Below are 26,006 nucleotides of genomic sequence, written 5' to 3' on the forward strand. Positions count from 1 at the left end.
GGAAGAGCCTGTAAAGCTGTCTCTGGTCTAGCTAGCCCTCACATTTTATCACCTTCAAGCAGACTGAGTCCCCACATCAGCACTGAGACTTTGCAGGAATTACCAAGGCTGTTAGCAGACAGCCACTTCTTTCCTTCCACCGTGTGGGTCTCAGGATTGAACTCAGGTCTTCAGGCTTTATCTACTAAGCCATATGACTGCTCCACTGATCAACTCTTAAGACTATATCCTCCAGGAGTGGTGGTGCACGCTTTTAATCCCAGTGCCCCAGAGACAGAGGCAGGCCGATCTTTGTGAGTTTGAAGCCAGAGAGAGAGAGAGAGAGAGAGAGAGAGAGAGAGAGAGAGAGAGAGAGAAGCAACCCTTTCCTTATGCTTTGTGTTTCCCTGAGTGGCTTTTTCAACAGGCACCTTGATCTAAGTAGATGACTTAGCACACAATGGAAGTATCCTAAGAAAGCCAAGAATCAGTCAAAGTGATGCCTTCTCTAATTGGCTGCCTTCATCTGTTATTCAAAGGTTTTGATTTAGTCTGAGAACTGAGAATCTGTGCGTTTGTTTATTTTGTTTTGTTTTCCCCCAAATTTCAAGTGAACCCATTACTTTAGGATAAGTTCCCTTCTTGCCATTTCATACTTAGGAAGTTCCTGTTTTCAGTGCATGGTAAATGCTATGCCTAAGGACTCAGGATGACAGTAAGTTTCATCAATATGTAGGAAGAATTAAGCTCCCAAAGGTACATTCTGAGTCTCCCCACACCAGGCTTCAGCCTGTTTACAGCTGTAGACCTTCGGGGGAAATATGTGCCACCAACATCTATTAAAACTGCACAACAAATGAAGGCTCACGCGGAGTTAAGAATAGAGGCTCCAGCCTAAATTTTCTGGCCTGTGTTTTTGAAGGGTGAAGCACATAAATAAGTCATTATTTAATGAGCCATAACTCCAACTAAATTACAGCTAATTACGCTGAGCAGTGCACAGACTTGTTACATTTCTCCAGATTCAAGTTCAACACAAACTCAGCTTTGAATGGTTAGTAAGCTGTAATGAAGTTAATAACTTTGAATGGCAAGATGGCTTCCAGTGTAGCTAGGAACAATGAAAAGCCAGTATAGAACTTGTAGGATCTGAGAAAGTTCTCATTATGAACTTAGAATCAATTTTGCTTTAGCAACATACACAAATTCACGGTCAGGGGCTGGGGAAGGACACATTCTGCTCTCCAGGCCTCTACCCTGAGTTAGAGGAGGATGTTCACCTGGTCCAATGGGAAGCTGCACCACGCTGCAGGGAGCTATATTTAAGTGACATCAGAATGCTCTTGAAGATGGAAGTAGCATTAGTGGACTACTGACCTTGTGCCAACAGCCACAACATACAAAACATCTCAGACCTGGGGCTTCACCCAAATTCCTCTCCCTGCTGCTAGTCTCACTCAAGGACCACATCCCTTCTGAGGGTTTCCACTCTTCTTGCTCCCTGCCTCCTGTTTCACAAACTACTCCCTTCCTCCCTTCCTTCGATGGCTCAAGTGATACTCTGGGCCTGACCACCTGAGCAGAGCAGCGTACGCACAACCCCCCACCACTGTTTCCTTACTCTGCCTTTCCACAGAGCAAGGAAATTATATAATCTTAAAATGCCTAATTATTTGAGTCCCCACTCTCACACCAAACTTTGAGTTCTATGAGAACAAGACAGTATCATTATAAAGTATACTATACATACATGTATAAACACATACACCCATTACATAACTTTATATGTAAGTACTTTGTATAGGGATGGATAGGTGGATGGATAAATAAACCCTCCTCTTGAGCAACAAGATTGGAGCCGTAGTCATTCAGAAGTATTGCTCATTTCCCGGATACCGTGCAGCTAGCCAAATATAAATTCATGGAGGCAGCAGCTGTTTTCTCCTGACTCAGTGAGTGCTGAGGTGATCACATACAGCATCTAAGGTGATCTCTGGCACGTACACAGAACGCTACAACCCTAAGACACTACACCAATGTTATGCTGGTGTCATCCAGTATTCACTTGAGACCCAGAACACAAGTCTCAGAATCCAGGATGGAGTTAGGATGATTAAGATAAAGATTAGAGGAGGGGAGGGGAAAAGAGAGGGGAATGTGTCTTTCTGCTTTCTACCTGCTACTGACAGGAGGTGTTGCCAGGAGACTTCAGAAAGAGAACATCACATCCACACAACTGACCAAGAAAATGGAGATGCAATTGTCTTGTTCATTTGACCAACATGAGCAGAAAGAAAAGGAGCTGCTTGAAATAAAATTGAAATATAATTTGAATAAATGCTGAAAAATTTAATAATTTCTGTCCTACTCAACTCTTTTTCCACTGATAGAATCTGACGTCAGGACAATTTCAAAAAAGAAAAATCAGCCTGAAAAACAGTGGAACTGATTTGCAAGAGCTCTGACGAGGAAGGAGCTTGCAGTTAACAGACGGGTGACCCACTCATGCACGCGCACGCGCGCGCACACACACACACACACACACACACACACACGCACGCACGCACGCACGCATGCACGTACAGAGCAAGGTTCCCAATCTCAGTGCTGCTTCTGGGGGCAGCTCCTAGCTCTCAGAGATCCAACCATCCTCCCAGAAGTACCAGAGATGCCTGGATCCGCCGAAATTAAACAGACAGCATGGCGCTGCGTGTAACCACCAACCCTACAGTTGTTTGTTACACTATCATGCCTGGCCTGAATTTTCTGAGAGCAGGCTTGTCAGTGCAGCTGACTGAAAAGATGTGCCTCACAGTAATAACAATGGCAGAACATTATAGTTTTAAAAACACAAGTTTGAGCCCACCCAAGGACACTGAAAACAAACAAACAAAAACAAACATGGCTAACTAATTTGGTTGCTTACATCATCTAATGGTCCTCAGTCCTCAACGTGCAATAAACGAACATCTGTCAGTGTCTTCTCCCAGTTGCTGAGCTTTTGGAGAAATTGACCTAGACATTCTAAAAGTTTTTTTCTTTTTGGTTTGAGGACTCCTTTGCTGTCTTTAAAGATAATGGGTGCTAAAAGAGTTTCACATTGTGTAGATTTTACTAATATGGCCACATTAGAGTCCAAACTGTCAAAATTTAAATATTTCTTCATTTACTTAAAACAGTAATGACAAATCCACTCCCTAGTAACATGGCATTTTAAAAGGTGACTATTGCAAAATGAAAGAAAAGTTAATGATTGCGTTGTTTTGTGATTTAAAAACTTAGTTGACTCCTGACTTAAAAGCAACAACATCCTTCTCACATCTGGTTTTCTGCTTTATCCATGATGGCATTGCTGTAGTTAAAGAATAAATAAAACCCAGCCTCACATAGAGGGTAGCTTAATGAGAACCCGTTTAAATAGCCTTTTCAGCCAATTATGGCTATTTTTTTGATCCATAAAAACTCAACAAATGATAGTGTCTTGAAAGTTAGCTCCAAGTGTGAGAAGTAAGGCTAAAATCCATTAGTCTTCCTTACAGTTTCAGCATGATCACGGTATTGTAACATCTTGTACCGGTCATTTTGAAAATATGTGTTTACTGAGTCATGTAGCTCTTCCAAAAGTTGATTCATTTCATCATACAATTTCAAAAATCACAATTCTGAACTAATATAAACAGCACACTCGTGAAAAAAGATGTTAAGTATTGAGAAGCTGTCGAGTCCACAATAGCAGAGAAACGTTCTCCAAAAGCCTAATTATGGTGCAAAAGTTTTGTTTTGATGGCTGGCACCAAACATTTGCAATTGTCCTCTTTGAAGTAACTGACTCAATCCTCTTTTTTTTTTTAGGGGACTATTGCACAAATTGCCAAGTTCCATTACTACAGTTTGCCTGTCATTCTTCCAAGGTAGAATTCATGCTCCATACACAGAGTGGTGTGGCCAGGAAACAACTTCATTGCACAAGTGTTTTCTGTGAGATGCAGCGGTACTGTCTGCAGCCCCCAAATGTCCTCACACACATTTCCCATTCTGCCCCAGAGTGACTTTAAAAACATTAATAATGACTACTTCATCAACAACCCTGGGTGGAACCGGTCTGCCTGCCCCCAGCAACGTGTGGCAATGAAGAACACACTGACAACTGTCCAGTCTCAGGTAAGAGTTGAACCTGGAAGCCTGACATTTAACCCGCCGTCCTTTGCATCAGCAAAATAGTGAAGGGTCAATGCAGTTAAAGAGAAAATAATGTTCAAGCAATATAAGAAAAACAGAGGTGAACTTCAGACCTTTGGGAGTGAGCATCCTCAGAACTTTCTTAAGTCTGGGGGGGGGGTCACCATTTGATAACTTATTTAAAAAGAAAAATCAACAAAACAGTAAAAGAACAGTAGGTAGAGTATTGGGGTGAAAGTAAGCAGATACAGCCAACATGCCCTAACCTGGACTCATTTGTTTTATTTTCATTTTCCTCTTAGTTCTAGCTTCGGGTCTCCATTAAGGGACTCTATTGGACCCATGAAGGCAGTCAGCGTGAGTAAATCTTAACCTCAGTCTGTTGGAATATCTGGTCACAGGCCTCGAATCTGCAGAAATCACCTTTCCAAGTAAATGTGACTCTTCCAGTCAAAGGGGGAGCCCAGGGGAACCCTGAGAACAGAAAGCATCGCTGAAGTGCAACTGTAGGGAGGGTGGTCCTCTGCCACCACCAAGGCCAGTCATCGAGGGCAGAAGAAAGAAAGAACACTCTAGCCCTGGACTGGGATATTCATGCACTCCCAGAAGCTCCTATGTGAGAAACAGCATAACCCTTGATGCAAGTGCTGGCGTGTGGAGCAATGGCAGGTGATTAGGTGATGGGGGCTTTGTCTTTTTGAATAAACATCATTATCACAGATTGTTATCAAAGTAAGTTTAACCTCATCCCTCTCCTCTCCTCCCCTTCCTCTACCCCTCCCCTTCCTCTACCCCTCCCCTCCCTCTCCCCCTCACCCCCACCATATTACAACGCAGCAAGAGGACCCTCATTAGATGCAATCCCTCAACCGCAGGCTTCCCAGCTCTGGACAGACGGATACCCTAAAAAGACCTCGGACTCACTCTTATCAGAGTTAGGCTCTGGCATTTATTTCCCAGTGGGTCACAGAAAATCAGTGTCTCCAGACCGACTCAACTGTTGCACACTGAAAATCACACCAGTCACACGAATTTGTTGGAGTAGATGAGATAATGATAGGATGGCAGGGACTCCGTGACTCAGGTAAGAGGCTATCCTGTCACCAGAAGGAGGGAAGAAGCAAGGTTGTGGTCTAAGGTGAGTGTGGCACTGCCAGTCCTCAGAAGGTGTTCCATAAATATGCTAGAAGCTATGGGGCCAAGAAGCTAACGTCACCCCTTCCTCTCCCCTCACTTCCACAGACCCTCTCTCCTATCTTCATTTGCTATCCATTTCCAACGGCACTGCTCAGGCTTGCAAGAATACTAATTATTCACTCATTCCTACGACTAAGGCAATACACAAGGTGAATACATTTTAAGGCTAAGTTTCAAAAATCTAAACCAAGAAGTCATCATAGGGCTTCAAAGATGACAAAGAAATGCCATAACTCAACTACAAGCAAAGCTAACTATTTTCTCTTCAAGAATGGCAGGCGCGAGAGGCATTAGATGGAGTACGGAAACTGTGGGCTGCAGCTTCGAAGCAGCCCCACACTTCAGACCTGACTTCTCTGTCCATCGGCCACCCTGTCTGAGCATAGCCTCGAAGTCATACAGCCGTGGTTGGAGACAGGAAACGTGAGCTAGAGGCTGAGGGAAGAACTGCGGGCAGAGTCTTAGCCTGCCCTCCAGCACACTGCCTGTGAGAGAGATTACTAACCTCCAGTGTCTGCTCTGTGTCGTCCCTGAGAAACGTGTCATTTCCAAATAATGAGTCAAGCAAAGGACACACCCTCCCCTTTTCCCTAAACAAGCTTCAAATCCACAACTAACAAGCGTGCTGTGGGTTTGTTTTGTTGCGACTTCCCCGAGGCTGGCACAGAATGGAGTATTTTCACATATGCTTTGTTGAACCCAGAGAATAAGCAAGCACTGAGAGACCTCTGTCATTCTATCTTTATAAAAATACTTCTAATACCATTAACTCCTTTGATTTCCTTGCCTCACTCAGGAAATTCTCTGAACATGCAGCTTTGCAACTGCAAAACGTTACGTAACTGTTGGGAGCTGATCCACCTGTCACTCATGATGCTGAGAGCTGCATGACAGATGGGACACTCTTCCTCACCCCTTCCCACCTGAGGCTTTTGACTCACAGCTTAATACACGGGCATATTAAAAATCCTTCCCAAGTCCTTTAGACATTCCAATCCTAACGTACCTTTTCATAATACATAAACATAATACATAATACATAAACAATTGGGAATATGTAAGAATAAAATAGCCTTCCTCAAAATACCATTCCCCAGCTTCAATTTATAGAGGAAGAGCAGCACATGAATTCAAAGTTAAGGTATCACTTTGATGTCATCCAAGCAACCCAGATTCTGGTTTGTTTTGTTTTGTTTGTTTGTTTGTTTCAAAGATAAGTGTTTTCTTATCTCATTTTATTTAACTTTTCACTTTCTTTTTAATGACAACTCCAAAAAAAAACATGTATAATTAGACTAGACATCACAAGAGACCGGGTGCGATATTCGATTACTTTGCAAAGTCAATAATCAAAGGACTAAGGAGTTGGCTTGTTTGACAAAGGGCTTACAGTTCATGGTAAGCCCTGAGTTCGATCCCAAGCACCAACCTAAAAAGGCAGGGGTAGTGGTGCACACATGTATCCTCAGGGGACGTATGTTGTGGAATATTACTTGTTTATGCTGTGGAGTATTTGTTTAATGATGTAAAGGTGTGTTGCTTTTGTTTGTGTTGTATTTGTTTAACCCTGTGAAGCTGTGATTCTTTGCCTGTCTAAAACACATGATGGTCTAATAAAGAGCTGAACGACCGATAATGAGGCAGGTGGGGTTGGCAGACAGTATAACTAGAAGAAGAAACAAGGACAGAAAAGAAGGAGAGAACAAGAAGAGGAGGGCATGAGGGGTCAGCCACCCAGCCACCCAGCCACCCAGCCACCCAGCCAGCCAGCCAGGCACAGAGTAATGGTGAAAGTTAGATTTATAGAAGAAAAAGATAAAGTCCAGGGGAAAAGGTAGATGGGATAATTTAAGATAAGAAGAGCTGTGGGCAGGTATCAGTAAAAATAAGCCTCCATGTATTATTTATTTGGGAGCGGTGTGGTGGGTCCCCAAAGAACAAAAGAGCCGAAGAGTCAAATAGTAAAACCAAGAGCAACAGAAACCCTGGAGTTCACTTGGCAGGTATAGTCCTTCTGAATTGGTGATCTCCAGATTTCATGAGACTAACTTCAAGAAGAAAGGTAGACAGTGAGAGAGGAAGACACCCAACACTGACCTCTAAACTCTACAAGTACACACACACACACACACACACACACAGAGAGAGAGAGAATCATTGGATTCATGGTTAACCCTACTACAAAACACAAATTTATAACATTTCATAAATAAATATGAATTTCTAATAGATGCTCATTATATCTTAAACAACTATAATGCCACAATCACAGCAAAACAATGTTAGCAGTCCCATATAATTACCACCTATAAAAACAAGTCATGCATTACACCTAGTTAAAATGTCTCTTTTCTATTATCTTGGCTCTTTTTTCCTTTCAAATTGTGACCAAAAAACCTCTCCTCCTTTAAAATGTCCTCACTACTGATTTTGCTGGCTCCATCCCTGGTGGCATTTGAGATCTTCTCCTGTCCTCTGGAACCCATGATTGGATCAGGAAGCCTGGCTAGGCTCAAGACCAGTCTCCTTCCTCACTGATGGCATGGACATCCATCAGGTGGCATGTTAAGTGGGGTTTTCACACTGTAGGCCAAGCACCTATGTTTGAGGAACCATGAGTCCAAAGAAACCCACATTCTCTCCAAATCATATAATGTCACTCTGTATTTTCCAATAATGTAAGGATACCAAAATATCTTCTCGCCCTGTTCTTGAGTGAAGAGATATCATACTTTATTTCTGTTGGCTCCCTTCCAAATAAAGCAGCTACGTATTAATTTAATACATTTCTGTCACTTCCCTTTACTTCAACATTCTCTTTGTGTGGCCGGTTCTAAATGAAATCCAGTTCAACACTGTGATAACTATTGATGCAGCCACAATGCCGAATCTAAGATCTTTTAAAAATCCGGCTGGACTAGACCATGAGCTCCAGAAATACCTGGCCAAAAAGGAAAATACTGACATAGAAAGCCTTTTCACAATAGCAATGCATTCAGCCATGTCCCTGACTCAGCACTAAGAGACTCTGCTCCTCATCCAAGGGGCAAACTTGCCTCAATCAGGAGCTGCTTCTATTCCAGGCCTAGTTAGTGACTTCCACAAAGCAATGGTTTCTAGACTCCTCTTAAAAATCTATTTTACTGAAGAAACTGCTTTTAGCCCCAAGGGAAACACCACTTTATAAAGTCTCTCATGTTACATTCTTTGTCCACTCTTCATTATCAGACGTGCTCGTGCCAACCTGGAGTATGTTATGTGATCTTGAGAAACTGCCTAGGATATGATTCTAATATTACTATTTCAGTAAGGGGTGCGTTAGTAAGATGAGCGGTCAATAAGTAAACCCTCAACAGAGTTTGAGCTGGTTTGACACACTGTAAGTCTTTGAACGCTGCTGTTCCACGGAGCTGCAATGCTGGACAGGCCTGCCTCTCTGTCTCCTCTCACCGGTCCCTCCATCCACGTTTATCAGTTCTGCCTGGCACCTGGAGCTCAGTGCCAGAAGCAGCATTTGGCCAAAGTCCAGACATTCGCTTGCAGTTCAACTTAGACATCCCTCCCTGAACTTCTCACAAATACTTCAAACTCCACCTAAATGTGTTATCCCAAGCCTAAATGTGTTATCCTCCATCCGATGTTTCTACCCCAGCAGTGAACCATCCCAGTTACCATCCGAGTAACTCCAGAGACTCCCCCTCCATCCCTGGCAATGGGTGGACTGCCAAGTCCCATTGATTTTACATCCATACGTCGCTCAATGGTACCCATTCTCATTCTCCTGTATCCCCTCATACTCCAACTTTGCTCAAGCCCAATGGTTTTCCCATATAATCTCCCCATGCCCCCCACCCCCGCCTTCTGAGCTCTAGCGATATAACACTGTCCTCCTAAGCCTTTAAAACAACGGACACCAAATCAGGTCATGCTTCTCTCTGCTTAAAATCTCCCCCAGGGGCTGGGGAGACAATCATTTGGTAAAGTTCTTGGTGCACAAACATGAGGAGCTGCATTCCATTCCCATAACCCAGGTTTTAAAAAAAGCCATATGCAGCAGTGCATTCCTGGGATCCCAGAGCTGGAGAGGCAGACAGAAGGATCCTTAGGCTTGCTAGCTGAATCAATGAGCTCCAGCTTCGGTGAGAGACTGTCTCACAAAAGCCAGGTGAGGAGTGTTTGAAAAAAGACACCCTGAGTCAACCTCTGGCCTCCGCATGCATGTGCACACACTCACACATGCATGCACACACATGTTGCACACACGTTGCACATATACAAACAGAATCTTCCCTGGCACCCCATCATCACTTCCAATTCTAGAAGCAGTGTGTGGCTCTGCAGTTTACTAACCCGGGCCCTTCAGAGAAGGGAAGATGATACTGTTTAACAGTTACACTGGCAGGGGCAAACGGGACTGTCCTGTCCCACGTCTCTTTATACCCCCCATCAACATGTCTCCCCGTTCAGCACCTCCACACACATGTGTCATGCTATCTCTGGGCTAATACGAGGGGGCTGGTGGGGCCAAGCCCATGCCAGAGACGTGCTCTTAGAGCCAAGCGCAGGCTCTTGCCACAGGTGTGGCAGGTGCTTTGGCTAGGAATGGAGGAGGATAAAGAGAGGAAAAGAAGAGAAAAGATGGAGGGAGGTTGGGAGGACAGAGTGTGAGTGATGAGATAGAGTGTGAATCCCACCCCCTGCATTCTGAGACAAAAGCCCCATGAAAGCTCAAACTGAGTCCCAGTCTGGAATCCAAACAGAGAAGACAATGCTCCCAGAGGGACAGAACAGATCTAAGGTCCCAAAATAAATCCCACACACAGATGCTGCTGCTCCTAAAGTTTCAACATTAAAGTCTTTTGTCATGTGCAAAACACACCTGGGGCAGAGGACCAAGAGAGCAAGTTCCATTGGCACAGTGTCATTAGTCCATGAACTCACTGGCTGCCTCAGAGACAGGGAGAAAGAAACTAGTTTAAAGGGAGATATGGTTGCCAAAGATGAATTCAGTCTGCAACACGGGGTCAGCTCCAAGCAAAACACAATTGTTATGGCCTAATAGAATCTGTCCCCAAATAATCCGTCATTTTTTCCTTCTTATCACTAAAACTTAGAAATAAATATGGAGGGAAGGTCAGGTGTTTTCTCAGGTCAGCACAATTAAGAAAGACATCTTAGCAGCATCTAGTCCAAGAGACCTAGTGTGGACCTTAAAAATGCCCCCACAGTGTCTGCAGCATAGCCAGGCCTGCCTTAGCATGCGTGAGCATGTGTCACTTGTCCCTCCAGCAACGCAGGAAGGTGAGACCACACTTTCAGAGTCTCGCCCACTCCCTTTCCGGCCTCTTTTCTCGCTGTTGGGTTTCCCTGTAACTCGGCTGGTGCATGTAGTACTATACTAATTTTATTTCCCTGAGCAAAGAGTAAATTCATTTGTCCCCAGATAAAGCAAAAGAAAGTTACTGCAGACAGACAGAAAACCTTCAAACTGCAATCTGGGTGATTTTTGTATGTCTGAGGAGACCAGACTTTCTGCTAAGCTCAGTGCCTCACAAAATGTACCATTTAATGGACTGAGCCAACATAGTGCAAACCTTAACACTAGGAACATTTCTCCATATGAGCAAGTCTAGTTGGCGGAGAGGAAGGGAGAACACTGCTTCACAAAGCAACTGGAACCAGTTTGCAAAGTATCCATACCAAACATGCAAACATCCTTCAAAATCTCCATAGGACTTTAACAACGGTAGAAAAATCTTGTAATGAACAAATCTTCACATGGAATGATAAAAGTACCTGGACAACATTTTTTAAAGAGCCAGTTGAAAATAGAAGAACCAAAGAACAACCAGAACCAGGCGCAAACCAAAGAGAATCAGACACCGGAGAGGAGTGAACTGCAGTAGGCAAGAGCCATGTTTGTAAGAATTACTCTAGATTGTTCTCCCAAGCCACAAAGGAAGCCACAGTTATATCAGCTTGAGGAACAGAATGGCTAAATTCAGGACCACAAGATGACCAGACAGTGAGGAAATCATAGAAAGGACAGGTTCACAGAGACAACTTCAGTCTGTCAATGCCTTAAATCCACACACCTTCCTTAACTGTGTATGTGCAAGAGAAAGCCAAGATGTCCTGAAAACCTGGGAGCTAAAGCATCAAAATGTTAAAAGGACTTAAAGTCCTTGGAATTTCCAATGAATCACCAGATTGGCTGTGCTTAGTGAGTGAGCATTGTGCCCTAGGACTATAAAATTTGTCCTGGACTAAGAAAAATGGAATAGTTTCATTCTTGAAAGAGTCCATGCCTTCAAGGGGCTCAGCCAATGATGTAACTACTTGCTAGAAAAAAAAGGAGGAATAAAAAAAAAAGACCTGTATACGACACTCTCAGCTAAAAAAGCACTTTCCAGACTTTAACAGGCACTCCTACTTTAAAAAAAAAAATTAAAGGAGCTAAAAGATAAATAAGAACTAGAAATGGCTTCATTTTGATAAAGCCAACCTATGAAATATCTAAAGGGCCTAGTGATTAAAGATTTGCCATTAAAAAAAGGGAAATACAATTATGATAGCGCATGCCTATACCTCTGGCTACTTGGAAGGATGAGGCCGGAGGATGGCAAGTTCTTCCTCCTTAGAAAGAGTAAGTAGGTATGAGAAAAGGTCTCATTGGCTTTGAGATACAATGAGACATTTAAAATGGCATAAGTGTACGAATTTGTGTTTATTCATAGACAACATGGATATTACACAAACACAGCTATTAGAAGTAGTGTGAATTTAGTAATAAGGCCACAGCATATAAAGCCAATGTCAAAAAAGACCCACATATTTATATACACTATTTTTAAAATGAAATTCTCAAAATACCATTTCCTGCATGTAGTTATCAGTAAAAAAGTTTAAAGCATGAGCAAACTCTATATTGAAAATTATAAAACACTGATCATCTAATTATACTGCTGAGCCACATCCAAAACCATTATGCAGAGATATGTACCATGTTCATTGACTTGAAGACATTTATGAGTAAGCTGCCAGTTTTGCTCAGATTGAGCTAGAGCATCAACCCAATTTCATTTCAAACTCTAGGAGGCTCTTGTGGGGAAACAATGAGCTGATGCTAAAACTGACACCAAAATCCAAAATACTGAGAATAGCTAACGTAAGCTTAAATAAGAAGAAAACAAGAGCAACGCTTGGGTGCTCACACTGCTTAAGCTTGAGTCTTACTACAAATGGACAGTGGGGGGGGGCAATGTGGTATATTAGCCAACGACGAACAAACAGATCAACATGACAGAATAGATCACACAGAAACAGGCCCACCCACATGATCAAACGATTTGCAACAAAAGTTCTGTGGTTGGTCAATGTGAATGGGAAGTTTTTACTACAAGTGGTCCTATAACAACAAGATTAATATCTGTGGATATGCTCTGAATTCCTGTTTTATCGTGGACTTTAAGGAAACGTGTTGACTGCAATGCAAAAGTGAAACAGTAAGATTCCAAAATAAAACACGTGACTCTGTCTGTGCACCCCCCAGGACAGACCTCGTAAAGAAGACACAACATGTACAAATTACGAGAGAGGATGCTGACACATTGAGCTTTACCATAACTAAAGACTTCCAAATTATACAATATTTAAAAACCTAAATGAAAAGCTTGGCAGGCTGAGGCAGATGGACGACAAGTTTAAAGGGGTACCTGAGCAACTCAGTAAGATCCCATCTCAAGAAAGGAAGGTAAAAGAGGGCTCGGTGTGAGCTCAGAGTAGGTCACTTGCAGAGCCCCCACGAAACTCCGACATCGACCCCCGGTAAGAAGACAAGGGGGAAGCACAAGGGACACTGGGACAAATACTTGTGTGTTTTCACAAAGGCTTCCCATTCAGAAAACATAAAATCACCCATCAATTGCAGTAAAAAGGCATTTGGCATTTTCATCTACTGTGGGGCTGACAATTGCCTCCACGGTGGAGTGCTCCGACCAGCAAGCATGAGACTCTGAGCTTAATGCTTAGTACAAAAGAAACATCATAAACAGTTCACAGTGTTTAGAGAACAGGGCAAAAGACTTAAAGTAACATGTCTATAAAAATATATATAAGTGGCCAATAAGCACATGAGAAATTCTCAGCATCAGTAGAATGCATATTAAAACCACAAAACAGCATTAAATCAGAGAATTTCAGGATAAAAAGAATGTTGATAAGAGCATGGAGTATCTAGAATACTCATAGATTGCTAGAGAGGCTATAACAAAATAGATCGCATCTGTGAGACTCAGAACTAAACACACAGCCACTCTCATAGTTAGCAAGTCCACTCCTAGCAATTTACCTAAAGCAACAACAAGCGGGCATTCACAAAACTTACATTCAAGGATGTCTACAGAAGCACTATTCATAATAGATAAAGGCAGGGAAACCCCCAATGTCTAAACAAATGGGTGCTGGACTTACATAATGAAATATTATTAACAATAAAGATAAAAATACTGATGCACACAATGGTATGAATGAACCCTTCAGAATTGATGCTAAGCAAAAGAAACAAAATGCCCAAAATAACACTCTATACAATTCCATTTATGTGAACTTCTAGAACAGGCAAGAATACTCCACGGGGGCGATAAAACATTCTAGTTATCGCCGTGGGCGTGGTAGTGACCAATGGAAAGCACAGGGGAGCCCTCAGAAGGGCGGAGAGGCCCTGCATCTTGGACTTCAGAGCTGACATACTGGGTTATTTACTGAATTATTCTAAAGATCAAATTGCTCACATTGGATCTTTCACCATACATAATTTCTGCCTTGATTTTCAAAAATGTCTTTTGGTTGTGGGGGACAGTTTGGTAGCATCAACTAAAGCACAGACTCTCTTGAGAGATAAGAGTAAAGTGGAGACTATGAAAAACAGAACACAATCCTCAAATTTCTGTTAGAGGCAAACTAAAACCTGGCACAAACCCAGAACTCTCAGGTAGAATTTAATAAGTATGACTCAGAAGAAACAAGGTAATCCAGCAGTGAGCAAAAAGTCAGTGAGCGTGATAACAAAGCCAAGGTTGGCAGATCTACAAAAGACATTTAACTTGGCAAGCTGAACCGGTAGACTTCTGGGCAACAGAGCCCAAACAGGAGTTTAATGCTCCTGTTGTAATTTCCACCGATAGACATTCCTCTCAATTATGGACTGAAACGACACATACACCAGAAGCCATTCAAAACTCGTTCTTACCTTCAGTAAAACTCCCTGTCAGGGTTATTACCACGAACACTTTCCCCTCGGGCTCCAGATCCACCTAGAAAGAGGAAAAGAGCATAGCGCATTATATTTTAATACTGAATTCGTTTTTCTGTGGATCTTGAGTAATTCTTTCCAAAGAAGCATAGATGCGTAAATCACAGCCGTGAACTGAATCTCCATCTTGCACTGCGCAGTAGGGAGACAAAGAAATGAGTGAAATCTGGAGACACCGTGAAGCCTGGAAACAGTCTACTCAGAGCTTCCTCCAGAATCGCCTCCTCGCCCTCAGCTGCATTGCCTGGCGCTCAGGACCAAGGTGCACTTACTTCCTGCTTTGGAGCCACCGCAGGGCAGGTAAGCGAGCTGGAGGAGCAATGGCAGGCTACAAGGTGACTGGCAAACGTGGCTCAGTCGACGCCAAAGGTCTAGTTTTGTAGAGTAAAATGTGTGAAGAGTCTGCACCCGTGGAGTCCATGACAAGGATTAGTTACTCTTGACTGCTCAACAGCCTTGAGGTTATCTGTCAACTGGGACATCAAGACTATGTTCTAAAGACCCTCACACAGCAGGGCATCCAGGATGGAATCCTGCCCTGCAGACCTGCTGCATCTCCATATGCCTGAGCTGCCAGGCTCTGGCATCCTCCTCCAGGATGCTAAACTCACTGCGCACTCACATTTCAAAACCCTGCAACATGAGGGGCTTGTGGATTAAAATGTGTCCGTTTACAAATGTCCTCAAGTAAATCCTTCCAACTCAGCTCCTGGCTCCACTTCTGCCTTTGAACTTTCACCTACAAGAAGAAAGTTCAGCCAAGTATAGACATGATGACCTCTGGGAGAACAGCACTTTTTTATTTTTAGTTACAGTAATTTTATTGATTTATTTATTTAATTTAGAAACAATCTAATTCCACATATTAATTCCAGTTCCCTCTCCCTCCCATCCTCCCATGCCCCCAACCAACCCCCCATCCCATCCCTCATCCACTCCCCAGGGAGGGTGAGACCTTCCATGGGGGATCATCAAAGTCTGTCCCATCATTTGGAGGAGAGCCTAGGTCCTCCTCCGTGTATCTGGGCTGCAATAGTATCCCTCCACAGGGAATGGGCTCCCAAAGTCCATTTGTGCACTAGGGATAAACACTGGAAAATAACACTCTAAATAAGCTGCAAATCACATGGCACAACAGAGGACCCCTGCACTGGAGGACATGCCTGGTCCTAGTGCAGGTGGCACTGGAGAGGCCCCTGCCCTCCACCACCAGAGCTTCCCTGTTCTCAGAGTTCAGGGACTAGCATGAGGTATTTATGCCCCTCCCCTGCCATCACAGAACTTAACAGGGCTACTCGCTCCTTTTATTGTACCTACAGGTAAACAGATACCCCTCACAGTGGACTGGTCTTTGCTAAATCACTACTATATATACTTTACTCTTACATCACTCCAACTAGATACTTTTCACGATACAATGTGATCACTTTTTATTGCCTGAAGTCTTTGCCTCTCAACTGTGGCAGATTCCATGCCTTTCTCTGCATGGAATCTGTGCCCAGTGAGATTACCACACTGCAAATCACTTCCGTGCCCAACTCAACCTTCTTGTGTCGTGATGAACACTAACTTACGATATCATGTCAGCTACCTTGACACCACTTGTGAACCTCTACCGAATAGTTCTGAAAATAACCATCTCTGAAGAGATGACTAAACAGGATGTCAGTGCCTAATTGTCTCCACTCTCTGCCTTGACTTGTTTCAAGTCAAAAAGATGTTATTTTTAAAAGCCACTCCCTCACCTTCAGCAAAGAGGCCTGACAAAGAACACACACACTCACTCAATCCCACAGCACAAACCGCTGCTAGTACTGGTACAGCCAACTGACAGCCTGCGGACAGACAGACTGCCAGGCTACCTCTGCCATCCTACGCCCACAGCCAGCACGTGAACCTTTGCCAACAGTGCCCAGAGGGCCCACAAAGATGGCCACTGCATCCCAATGGGCTGGGAGCTCTCGGAGGGCACATGCCAGGAGACCACACCACCCAGATCGGGTGCTCACACACAGGGCACAGGCTTGCCTCCCCACTTCCCACCTTCATCATCGTCACCATGAGAGGCCAGATTCAAGTCCCATCTTCAAACCTTGTCCATCTGAAGCACGTGTGCGAGGGCAGGGGACATAAGCACAGTGTCTCAAATCGCAGGCCAAGGCTTAATCATAGGGATGGGAAAGCAAGTAGGAGATCGTACATGGCAGGGACTTTTAAGCAGAAGCAAACAGAACAGAGAATGTAAACATAGCAAGCGGTAAGGAAAAGCACTGCTTTGGAAAACCTTGTGTGTGTGCGTTCCTCTGTGTGTACACACGTGTGTATGCATGCATACATATGTATGTGGAGGTCAGAGGTCAACATGGGGAGTCTCCCTCCTGTTCTTATTTTTTGAGAAAAGGTCTCACACTGAACTACCGAAAGAGGAGCTCATACCTGGCCAATGAGCTCCAAGAGCCCGCCTGTCTCTGCCCTCTAGAGATGCGTGACAACTTTTATGTGGTGCTGGGAGTCCAAGTTCAGGCCCTCATATTTGTGAATCAGGTACTTTGTGGATGGAGTCATCTCCCCAAGCCCCATTCCATAAAATTTTGTTTATACTTTGATATGCATGTAAGAGTGCACTGGGTTTCAATGTAAAGATACATTCTTTACTGTGTTATAAAGAAACAAGGTCTTAGAGCTGCTAAAATAGATTGGCTATTGTCACTTATTCCTGGTGTTTGCTTTGACATCCCCTTTGAGAGCTGACTGCCTACATCAGCAGCAGGCCTGTCTTATTCCTGGACTTCACAGGAAGTTGTCTCTATGAGCAGAAAAGCAATGAGATCAATAATTTCCACTCACTGACTCTAGTCCTGTCCTCCGCAGTTTTAGTGGAAACTGTCTCTCCAGGTCATGATACATACTGCCACACCCAGAGCAGCTCTTGACCTTTGGCTCAGCTAGGACCCTACCCCAATTACAGGGTGCACTTGTAAGCTAGGTTTAGTTCATCAGAGCACAAGGTGCCACGGAATCACTAAATCTGCCATTCTTCTAACCCCCAAAACTAAACATACGGAGCCACTCTAGCTCAATAACACACCTTGCAAACCTGTCTTTTCAACCCGAAAGCACTGGGGCATCCCATTCCCACAGGATTCTTTGTCTTCCAGATGTGAACACCCTCCCCAAAACATACACAGAGCAAGCAAAGAATGTCTGCCCCTGGCTACCCAAGAACCTTTTCCAAAGTGCTGCTCTCGGCATCCCCCACCTTCCTGGGGCCTTCAGAATACACACTCTTGCTGCAGGCTTTCAAGAATACACGGGCTCTGGTTGCTTTGCCTCTCACTAACCTTCCCAAACACCTCTCTGCAAATTCCATCTGTGAACCTGCTCTGCAAGTCATGCCTGGCCCCTCCATCCATTACCCAGCCACACCTTTGCTGCTGTATGAGACCTGGGAAGGTTTCTTCATTTCACCTATTCATCTATCCGTTCACACCTGCACAGGCTGCCTCCCAGCTCGAGGCCATTGCCAGATACTCAGGGTTTCCCAGAGTAAGGTTCTAAGTGGGATGCCCCCCAGGCACACCTGTGGAGGAGAAGCCTGTCCACGAGCAAGGGGCGGGGGCATAGCTGTGAGGTTCCCAGAGAGACCCTGATACCCACAAGGATCCTACAATCTTAAATTCTGATCTCAACTGCTATCTTAACAGCCATCCATAGTCTTGAATAATTATGAAATGTCCATACATCTGTATCTCAACACTTGCAATAAAATAAGTTGGCAGGTTCCATTCAGGGAGCTCCTGACACTCTCTTCTCTAAGAAACTCAGCAGAAGTCCTCAAACCACGTAGCTACTCAACAAATACTGATTGATTTGGTGTAAATAAATATTGATTGATCTGGTGTAGGGAGCTCAAAATGAAGGCCACCTGATCTCACCTATAAGAGAGGAATGATAATCTTTAATGCAGGATAAAACATAGAGCTTTGTGTTAGTTAGTTAGTTAGTTAGTTTGTTAGTTTGTTTGTTTGTTTTTAAAAGGTAACAAGGCCAGCCAGATACCACAGAGGGCAAAGGCACTTACCAAGCCTAGCTATATGAATTTGGTTCCCGGAATCCACATGGTAGAAGGAGGGCACCAACTCATACAGGTTGACTTCTTAGCTCTCTCTCTATGTGCACCATCACACACACACACACACACACACACACACACACAGGCTCCACTACCAAACAAGTGAATAAATATACAATAATAATAATAGTAACAGTCCTTCAGACATACTGAGGTATATGGCCCACCACTTAGTTAATTACGCTCCGCCAGCATCCCACCCCCGCACTCTTAGCCAATGTCTGTGCCCCAATGGCATCACTTTGCAGAAATTACACGAGTCACTTTCATCCCTGGCTCAACCTCCATGAGGTGTTCTTTCAGAATCCCCCTAGCCCTGATGTTCCTAGCTCTAAACAGACTTGACTAAAAGCTGGTGCGCATGACTCAAGGGAAACACTCATTTAATTAACGGATAATAACTTACAATCATTTCCTTTCACAAAAGGCATTAGAATTGATCATGGGCAGGAAACTGCCACCTCTTCAATATTCATCTCAGCCTGGATTAAGCAGAGGAGTCTGGCATATTAAAAGGGGGGAGGCTTTGATTTGAGCAAAAGGTGTGGGGTGCCTGCAGGCTGCATGAGAGACATCTAAGAGAAGAAGGCCCATAGACATTAAATTATTGCTTAGGTGGCCCCCTTTTATTGCTTTTTAAGTTCTAGCACTAATGACAAAGGGCTCTGAGGCTGTGGTGAAGCATCTCTTCCTTCCCCTAAGACTGAACCAGCAAGCTTACAATGAGAGTCTCAATTCTTACAGGACTGCATCCATGAGCCAGAAGGAGATGGATTCCTGTGTTCTCTGATAAAATAGGACAGCTTCCTCTTGAACTCCGCCTGTCCTTACTAAGCCTCTGACCATCATTATCTCTCATCTTTACCATCTGTAGGTCAAGTGCCACCATACCCATTAAGTGGAAGGAAAGATGGAGTCACGGTGGAGTTTCAGAACTAGCCAAGGTCACACAAGCTTGGAAGGTCAAGGCAAGATTTAAATCCTGGAAGGGTCCCCCGCTGCCGCCCCACCGGCCTCCCTCCATGCTCCTATAGCATAGTGCCCTCGGGTCTGTGTGCCTGCCTCCTGCTCAACTGGATGTCAGCCTGCCCATGAGGTCATCACATCATGGGCTCCCTGGAACCCCAGCAAGACTTATGTCATCATCACCTAAGGGTGCTTACCACCCTCTTCCCACCCCAGTTTTCTAGCCTTGCCTCCTTACTGCCAAGAACAGAGGGGTGGAGTCAACCTGATGGCCCCGCCCCCAGCTCCTGATGGGAGCAGTAGCTGCTAAGGAGGAGGGCACATCCATGCTGGGACTCTGTGAGAAGAGATGGTCCTTCAGGTCCCATCAGTGAGTGGCTGGAGAGCCTCAGCAAGGGCAAGACACGTCTCTCCAGTACAGAGAGTTTCAGAGGGAAAGGGACAGCTGAGGCAACCGCTATGCGCCTGCTCACTTCCGCTGTCTCCACAGCACTCAGACTCAGATTTATGCACAGAAAGCACAGGAAGAAGGACCACTGGTGAAAAACCACCAAAAAACAACGACCATAAAAAATATGGCTGACTTAAAATGAAAGAAAATGCTACCGTCATTCTAGTGAGGAAACTGTTGGTCACCCCTCGCCCCACTAACTCTAGATTCTGCTCTAAGACTTGCAAAGACATTTAGAGACTAGTAACACTTCTGTTTCTAAAACACAAATGTTTTGAAGGCTCAGAGCAACTCTCAGACACCCACTCCCAGCAGCTAAACACACAGAGTCAGTAGAAATTTAAATTTGGGATTACTCACAGCTCAGACTTGTTTTCCCTACCCTTTCCCAGGAAAAGTTTATCTTCTGGAAGAAAACAAACTTTTTCACATACACACAAAAATCAGTTTTCCAAAGTTTATTTCACACAATAGAAAGTCAAGAATCAATAAGCAATACTGGAGGAGATCTCTGAAGACTAAAAAGTGCTTTCTTTCTCTTCCAGAGGACTAAAGGCATCAATGACCCCTTTACGTCATGGTGGTATGTGTGTGCCTGGGAGTGTGCACGGGTATGCACTCATTTCAATTCTGACTCTACCACTGGAGGAACTGAAAAAACGTAAATTAGACAGACACATTGTGGTTTCCAAAAACTTTCTTCTACAATTCTTCCCCCTAAATCCATGGCTATTTAGTCCTGCAGCCTTTTTCGAATGAGGATGGAGGCTCTGAAAGGATGTCCGGGTTCACCAGGACAGTCAAGGCTTACAGCGTCCCTGATGGACCAAAAAGAGTAGGCCAAGTTCTAAAAAGGCCAAATGCTCTCTCTACTCTTGAAACCAGGAAGAGTGTCAGGCTGCTACACTGCTCCAGGGGCTCACCAGGGTAGGATAGAGGGCCCCACTAACTTTATACACTCTCCCTACTGCAGATTTCCCACAAAGAACTTCTGTGCGAGTCCATCACATGTCTTTTCTGGTATTCTGGATAGGTCATTGTTTTTCTGTTGGGTAGGGCCTTCCCAAACGGGTGAAAGGATGGTGTCTCTGTGATCCTGATGCTTGCTCTTCTATTCCAGGGCCTCACAGTCTGCCCCTCTTTTATTAACTATCTTTGTGGGTTCAGAACTGGACCCCTTTTAAAAAGGTATTTGCCACAGGAAAGAAGAAATATTAGGCTAGGACATCGCAATGAAATAAATATTCCTTTGTGCTCCACCCCCAGACTAACATTTTAACCTGAAGATGTTGACTATTTTAAAATGATATAACTAAGACCAGAATTATTCTATACTGTTGATTCTTATTATTCATTTGCAATGGAGGAAGAAGGTGAAGGCCCCAGAAAAATCAATAAAATAATTAGAGAAAATCTAAGCATTTCAAGGTGTTTTACATGTCTGTCTACTTAATGGCTCACTCACTGGGTTATCATTGGAAGACTCAATCTAAGAGCACATTAAAAAGTACATCAAGTCTAAATGTCTATCTCAGCAGCTATTTTATGAAATCTTTACTCCCTTTGATTTTCTAGAGGAAGAGAGATGAAAACCCCACAAGAGACGGGAGCATGCCTGGAAATTCTGCTAGCTGTTTTCAAGGGGGAAGGGGGGCAGGCGTGTGGTACAGATGCAGAGGCCTGGTCATGGTCACTCATGGCTAAATGCAGGCTGTTCAAGCGAGGTCAGAAACAGGAATGAGGACCAGTATGACCTGGTGACATGCTAGAGGCTGGCCCTGGGGTGACAAGGAAGGGCTGAGAGGCTTCAATCAACAAAGTCACAGCATCATCTTTTTATGTCACACAGGATGTGGGTGCTGAAAGCGGAGAGAAGATGGTGGTGGTGGATACATATTAAAAAGAATTTCCAGAGTCACACTGAGGGATGCTGTTGACCTGAACTAAGTCTGCATCAGGATGGGGGTTGAGGAAAAGAGAACACCCAGGAGGGAGCAGCATCTAAACCTGCCACATAAAGGTGATGGCATGCTCAGGACCAGAGACAATTCTTAGTACCATTGACTGAGCCAGGAGCTCCATGGCAGTGAGCATGGCTGGAAGAAAGAATTTAATTGCCTCTGTTGACCAAACATCCTTCCGGCTGTCCTTAACCACTCTGGAAGCTCAGGGGAGGGGGGAGGGGCCGACGTGACATAGATAGCATGCTGGCCCATCTCAACTGCACAAGTGTCAGACACAGAGAATGGAGAGCACTGGGCCACCAGAATGCTCTTCCTGGGAAGTGGTGCCTACACTGAGACCCAAAGGCATGTTATGAGGTCAGATCACTCTGAGTCAGAGGCCTGTGGTGAGAAGAAAGAGCCAACCTGAGACCACACACTAGAGGGGGCTTGGAGGGGCACTCAAGAGAAGGAAAAGAAAAGGAAGGAATAGCCACACCCAGGTGACTTCTCCGCACCAGGTGAATACTGGAGATCAACAGGCAGAGGAATGGGGTTATCTACTAAGCTAATGGATAGAAAGTCATGGTCTAGAAACACGGATGATTTCAAAACAGTGCAACCAATGAGAACCGTGTGATGAGAACAAACTAAGAAAAAGGCCGAAGGGATGTCATCTTAGGTTGAATGACCCAGAAGAAATGTCAGTAAACTGTTGCCAATTTTTGTAAGCCAAGTTTTATTGAGACACAGTCACACCTTCCTTGGTCTCAGATTATCTATGAGTGCCTTTGCTCTAGAGGCAGCCATGATTATAGTCATGAACCATATGATGACAATTCTCCAAGGACAGGCTGCTGATATGACAGTGGTCCCTGTCAGACAGGGAGGAGCTCCTATCACTCAGTGATATCTTAGGGATGGTGGTGCCCCAGAATATGGCATTATGGATCTGTGGAGACGCTGTGCTGCCAGTAATATAAGAGTACAACATGTGCAATTATGTCCTACACGTAACACTTGATAACAGACAACTAGGTTATTGGATTGTGCATGTCTGTAGCATGCTTGTCATTATTTGGAAATATACTCCTACTTACCAAAAACAACCTGACTGTAAAACAGCATACCATGTTGCAGCTGCTTGCACCTCCTGTCTCTTGATAGCATCGGGAGGACAGGTGAGGCGATAAACCTCATCACCTAGGTTTGTGTAACTGCCTTTTATGACGTTCTATGACAAAAATGCATAACAACATGTTTCTCAGGATATATCCCATCATTAGATAACACATGACTATAGTTATGACAAAAACGTTATTGCCCACAAAGCCAAAAATATTTACCATCTGCCTTTTACAAACACACTCACACACACACAGAACAACTTGCCAAACTCTGTTTCCATTAATCACTCAGGGAGCTCTGAGGGAAAGAGCGTGTTTCAGAAGGAAGGAAACGAGTTTAAGTTTGAACACAAAAGTCCTAAAATAGAAACAACTGGTAAGAAGTTAGAAATAAAGGCAAAATGCGGAATGGAGATAAGGCAGATGATTATTTGGGGCTCTTTCTCAAAATGCAATCACTAACATTCATAAAACCCTTCAGGAGGGGTGACAGGAAAGGGGGAAACCAATCCATGGAGAAGGAAGAAGACAGACCAGAGGAGATGCCACTTTAAGGGGGAACCTCAGAGAAAGTTCAATAAAGGGAGACACCAAATGCCACAAAGAAGAGTGAAGATGGCTTTAAAGGGATGATTCAACGTGGGAAATGGGAAAAGGTAGACTCCATTCATAAAACCTCCCTCATCTCCGCAGGCCGGGGGAGAGGTTCCTTTGTGAAGCAAGGAATATTAAACCCCGTGTAGTTTAATAATGTCAGTAGATAAACTTAGAAGTGTTAGGCTAAAGATTTTTGATACCAGGTTAGCAGCTGAAAAGCTATTTTCAAAATATTAGACGAGCCACAACCTAAGCAACAGTCTAGAGGGTGAGTCAAGAGAGGAACGTGCTGGACTGTAGGAGAGACCAGAGAAAGCACTGAAGAAAAAATGGGAGAACTCGATGGCAAAGGGATGGGAAGGACTCCAGTATCTGAAAGACTGTAAGTCTATCCTGGAAGATTCTAGAAGGGCAGCTAGTTTGGGACGACCCTGGTTTTCAAATGTGCTGGTTGTAGAGGGAGACCATTACACAGAAATGCATGGCAAAGAGAGAAGTGAGGCCTGAAACTTAAAACTAAGCCAACCTGCAGGGAGAGAGTTGTAAGAGCCATCTGTAGAAGGACAGAAGTGCAGAACAGTTGACGGATGACACAGTTTAAAGGACAGTGACCCGGGGACCGTGATGAAGCTGAGAGGCTGGGAGAGAGCAGGCCCAACGAGTGGAAAGAGCGCTGGCCGGAAGGCTCTGTGTCTCCTGCGGGTCCCCAAGACGCTTCGCACATACTCTTACTTACCTTCACAGCCACCTCCAGAGTCAAGCAGTGCAGTCCCCACATGGCCCAGCTTCCAGAGGCGAGTGACTGGATTGGTTGGTGGCAGCTTAAACTAGTTTGGACTTTAAGGCCTCACTGCCATCCCACCACCCTGTGCCTGGAATTCTAACCCGCTTGTCATTTGTTGTTTGTCACACAGGAAGTTTCGTCAAGTCCACTTGTCCCGTTTACCGACTTTACTATACCACCTTCTGACTGCTTGGGGGGGGGGGAACTAGTTTCACCACCACAACTGCAGCCCAGCTAGTTTTTTCAGTCAGCTGACTGCCATCAGGGAAGTTTCTGAAAATGGTTGGGATTATAACCAGAACTGCTTTCGATTGTGACTGTCTGGCAAGACTCAATTGGACAGTTAAACCAAATGATGACATGAGGACATTTGTGCAGGAGGCTGCTTTTTGTTTGTTTGTTTTTGTTTTTAGGGCAGAGATGCTATGCTGAATGATACTATAAGTGTTGATATAGATAACTCTAACATTTGTCAAAATCAGTCAACTTAGCAGCACGGTGAAACAGAATACAGTCAATTAAAATTAAATCTAGGGAGACCTGTGAGATGAGTCAGTGGATAAAGATGCCTTCTCCACAGACCTGATGACCTGATTGGATCCTGGTACCCACATAAAGGTGCAATGAGAGAACAAACCCCACATGACTCTAACCTCCACATGAGTGCCATGAAAGCCACACACACATTACAGCATACACATTAGACACACACACACACCACATCACACACACCACACACACACCACACATATACAGTACACACATTAGACAAACACACACCACACACATATACATCACACACATACACATCTCACACACATACACATCACACACACATACACATCACACACACATCACACACATACACATCACACACATACACATCACACACATATACATCACACACATGCACACATCACACATATACACATCACACATATACACATCACACACACACATACACACATCACACACAAGTACACATCACACACACTTTTTAAAATTAAATTCAGGGCATCAAGAGGTCCTTCATTGGAGTGCAGAAGGCAGAATGCAGATGAAAGCAACTACTAAAAATGCATGAAATAGCATCACTGAGGGGGTAGCAGGGGAGTCTGGCCTATGTAAATTTAGGACGATGCAGAAACTCAGAGTAAATGCAAAAGAACTTAGCACTAGTGCTGAACAATAGACAGTAAGTTATTTCTTGGGGAATAACGCTTAACAATTCCAGAAGTTAGTAGATGATGGTAGTGAGAGCCAGGCAGGAGAGAAAGGCTAGAATGGCCCCATGTAGTTCCATATTAGCGTTAGAGATGTCAGTAGGAACTCACACTG

The 26,006-nt window shown here is 44.2% G+C and overlaps 1 protein-coding gene across 1 annotated transcript in view; it reads right to left on the reverse strand.

Annotated features, from left to right (window-relative positions):
* Prkch (protein kinase C eta) overlaps positions 1-26,006 on the reverse strand; it is a 202,004-nt gene that overhangs the window by 126,688 nt on the left and 49,310 nt on the right. The window contains exon 2 of the mRNA XM_040742935.1: positions 14,606-14,669. Coding sequence (XP_040598869.1) covers positions 14,606-14,669 — 64 coding nt within the window. The remainder of the gene's footprint in view (positions 1-14,605; positions 14,670-26,006) is intronic.

This window comes from Mesocricetus auratus, unplaced genomic scaffold (assembly GCF_017639785.1).
Source record: "Mesocricetus auratus isolate SY011 unplaced genomic scaffold, BCM_Maur_2.0 Super-Scaffold_15014, whole genome shotgun sequence".
Lineage (NCBI taxonomy): Eukaryota > Metazoa > Chordata > Mammalia > Rodentia > Cricetidae > Mesocricetus > Mesocricetus auratus.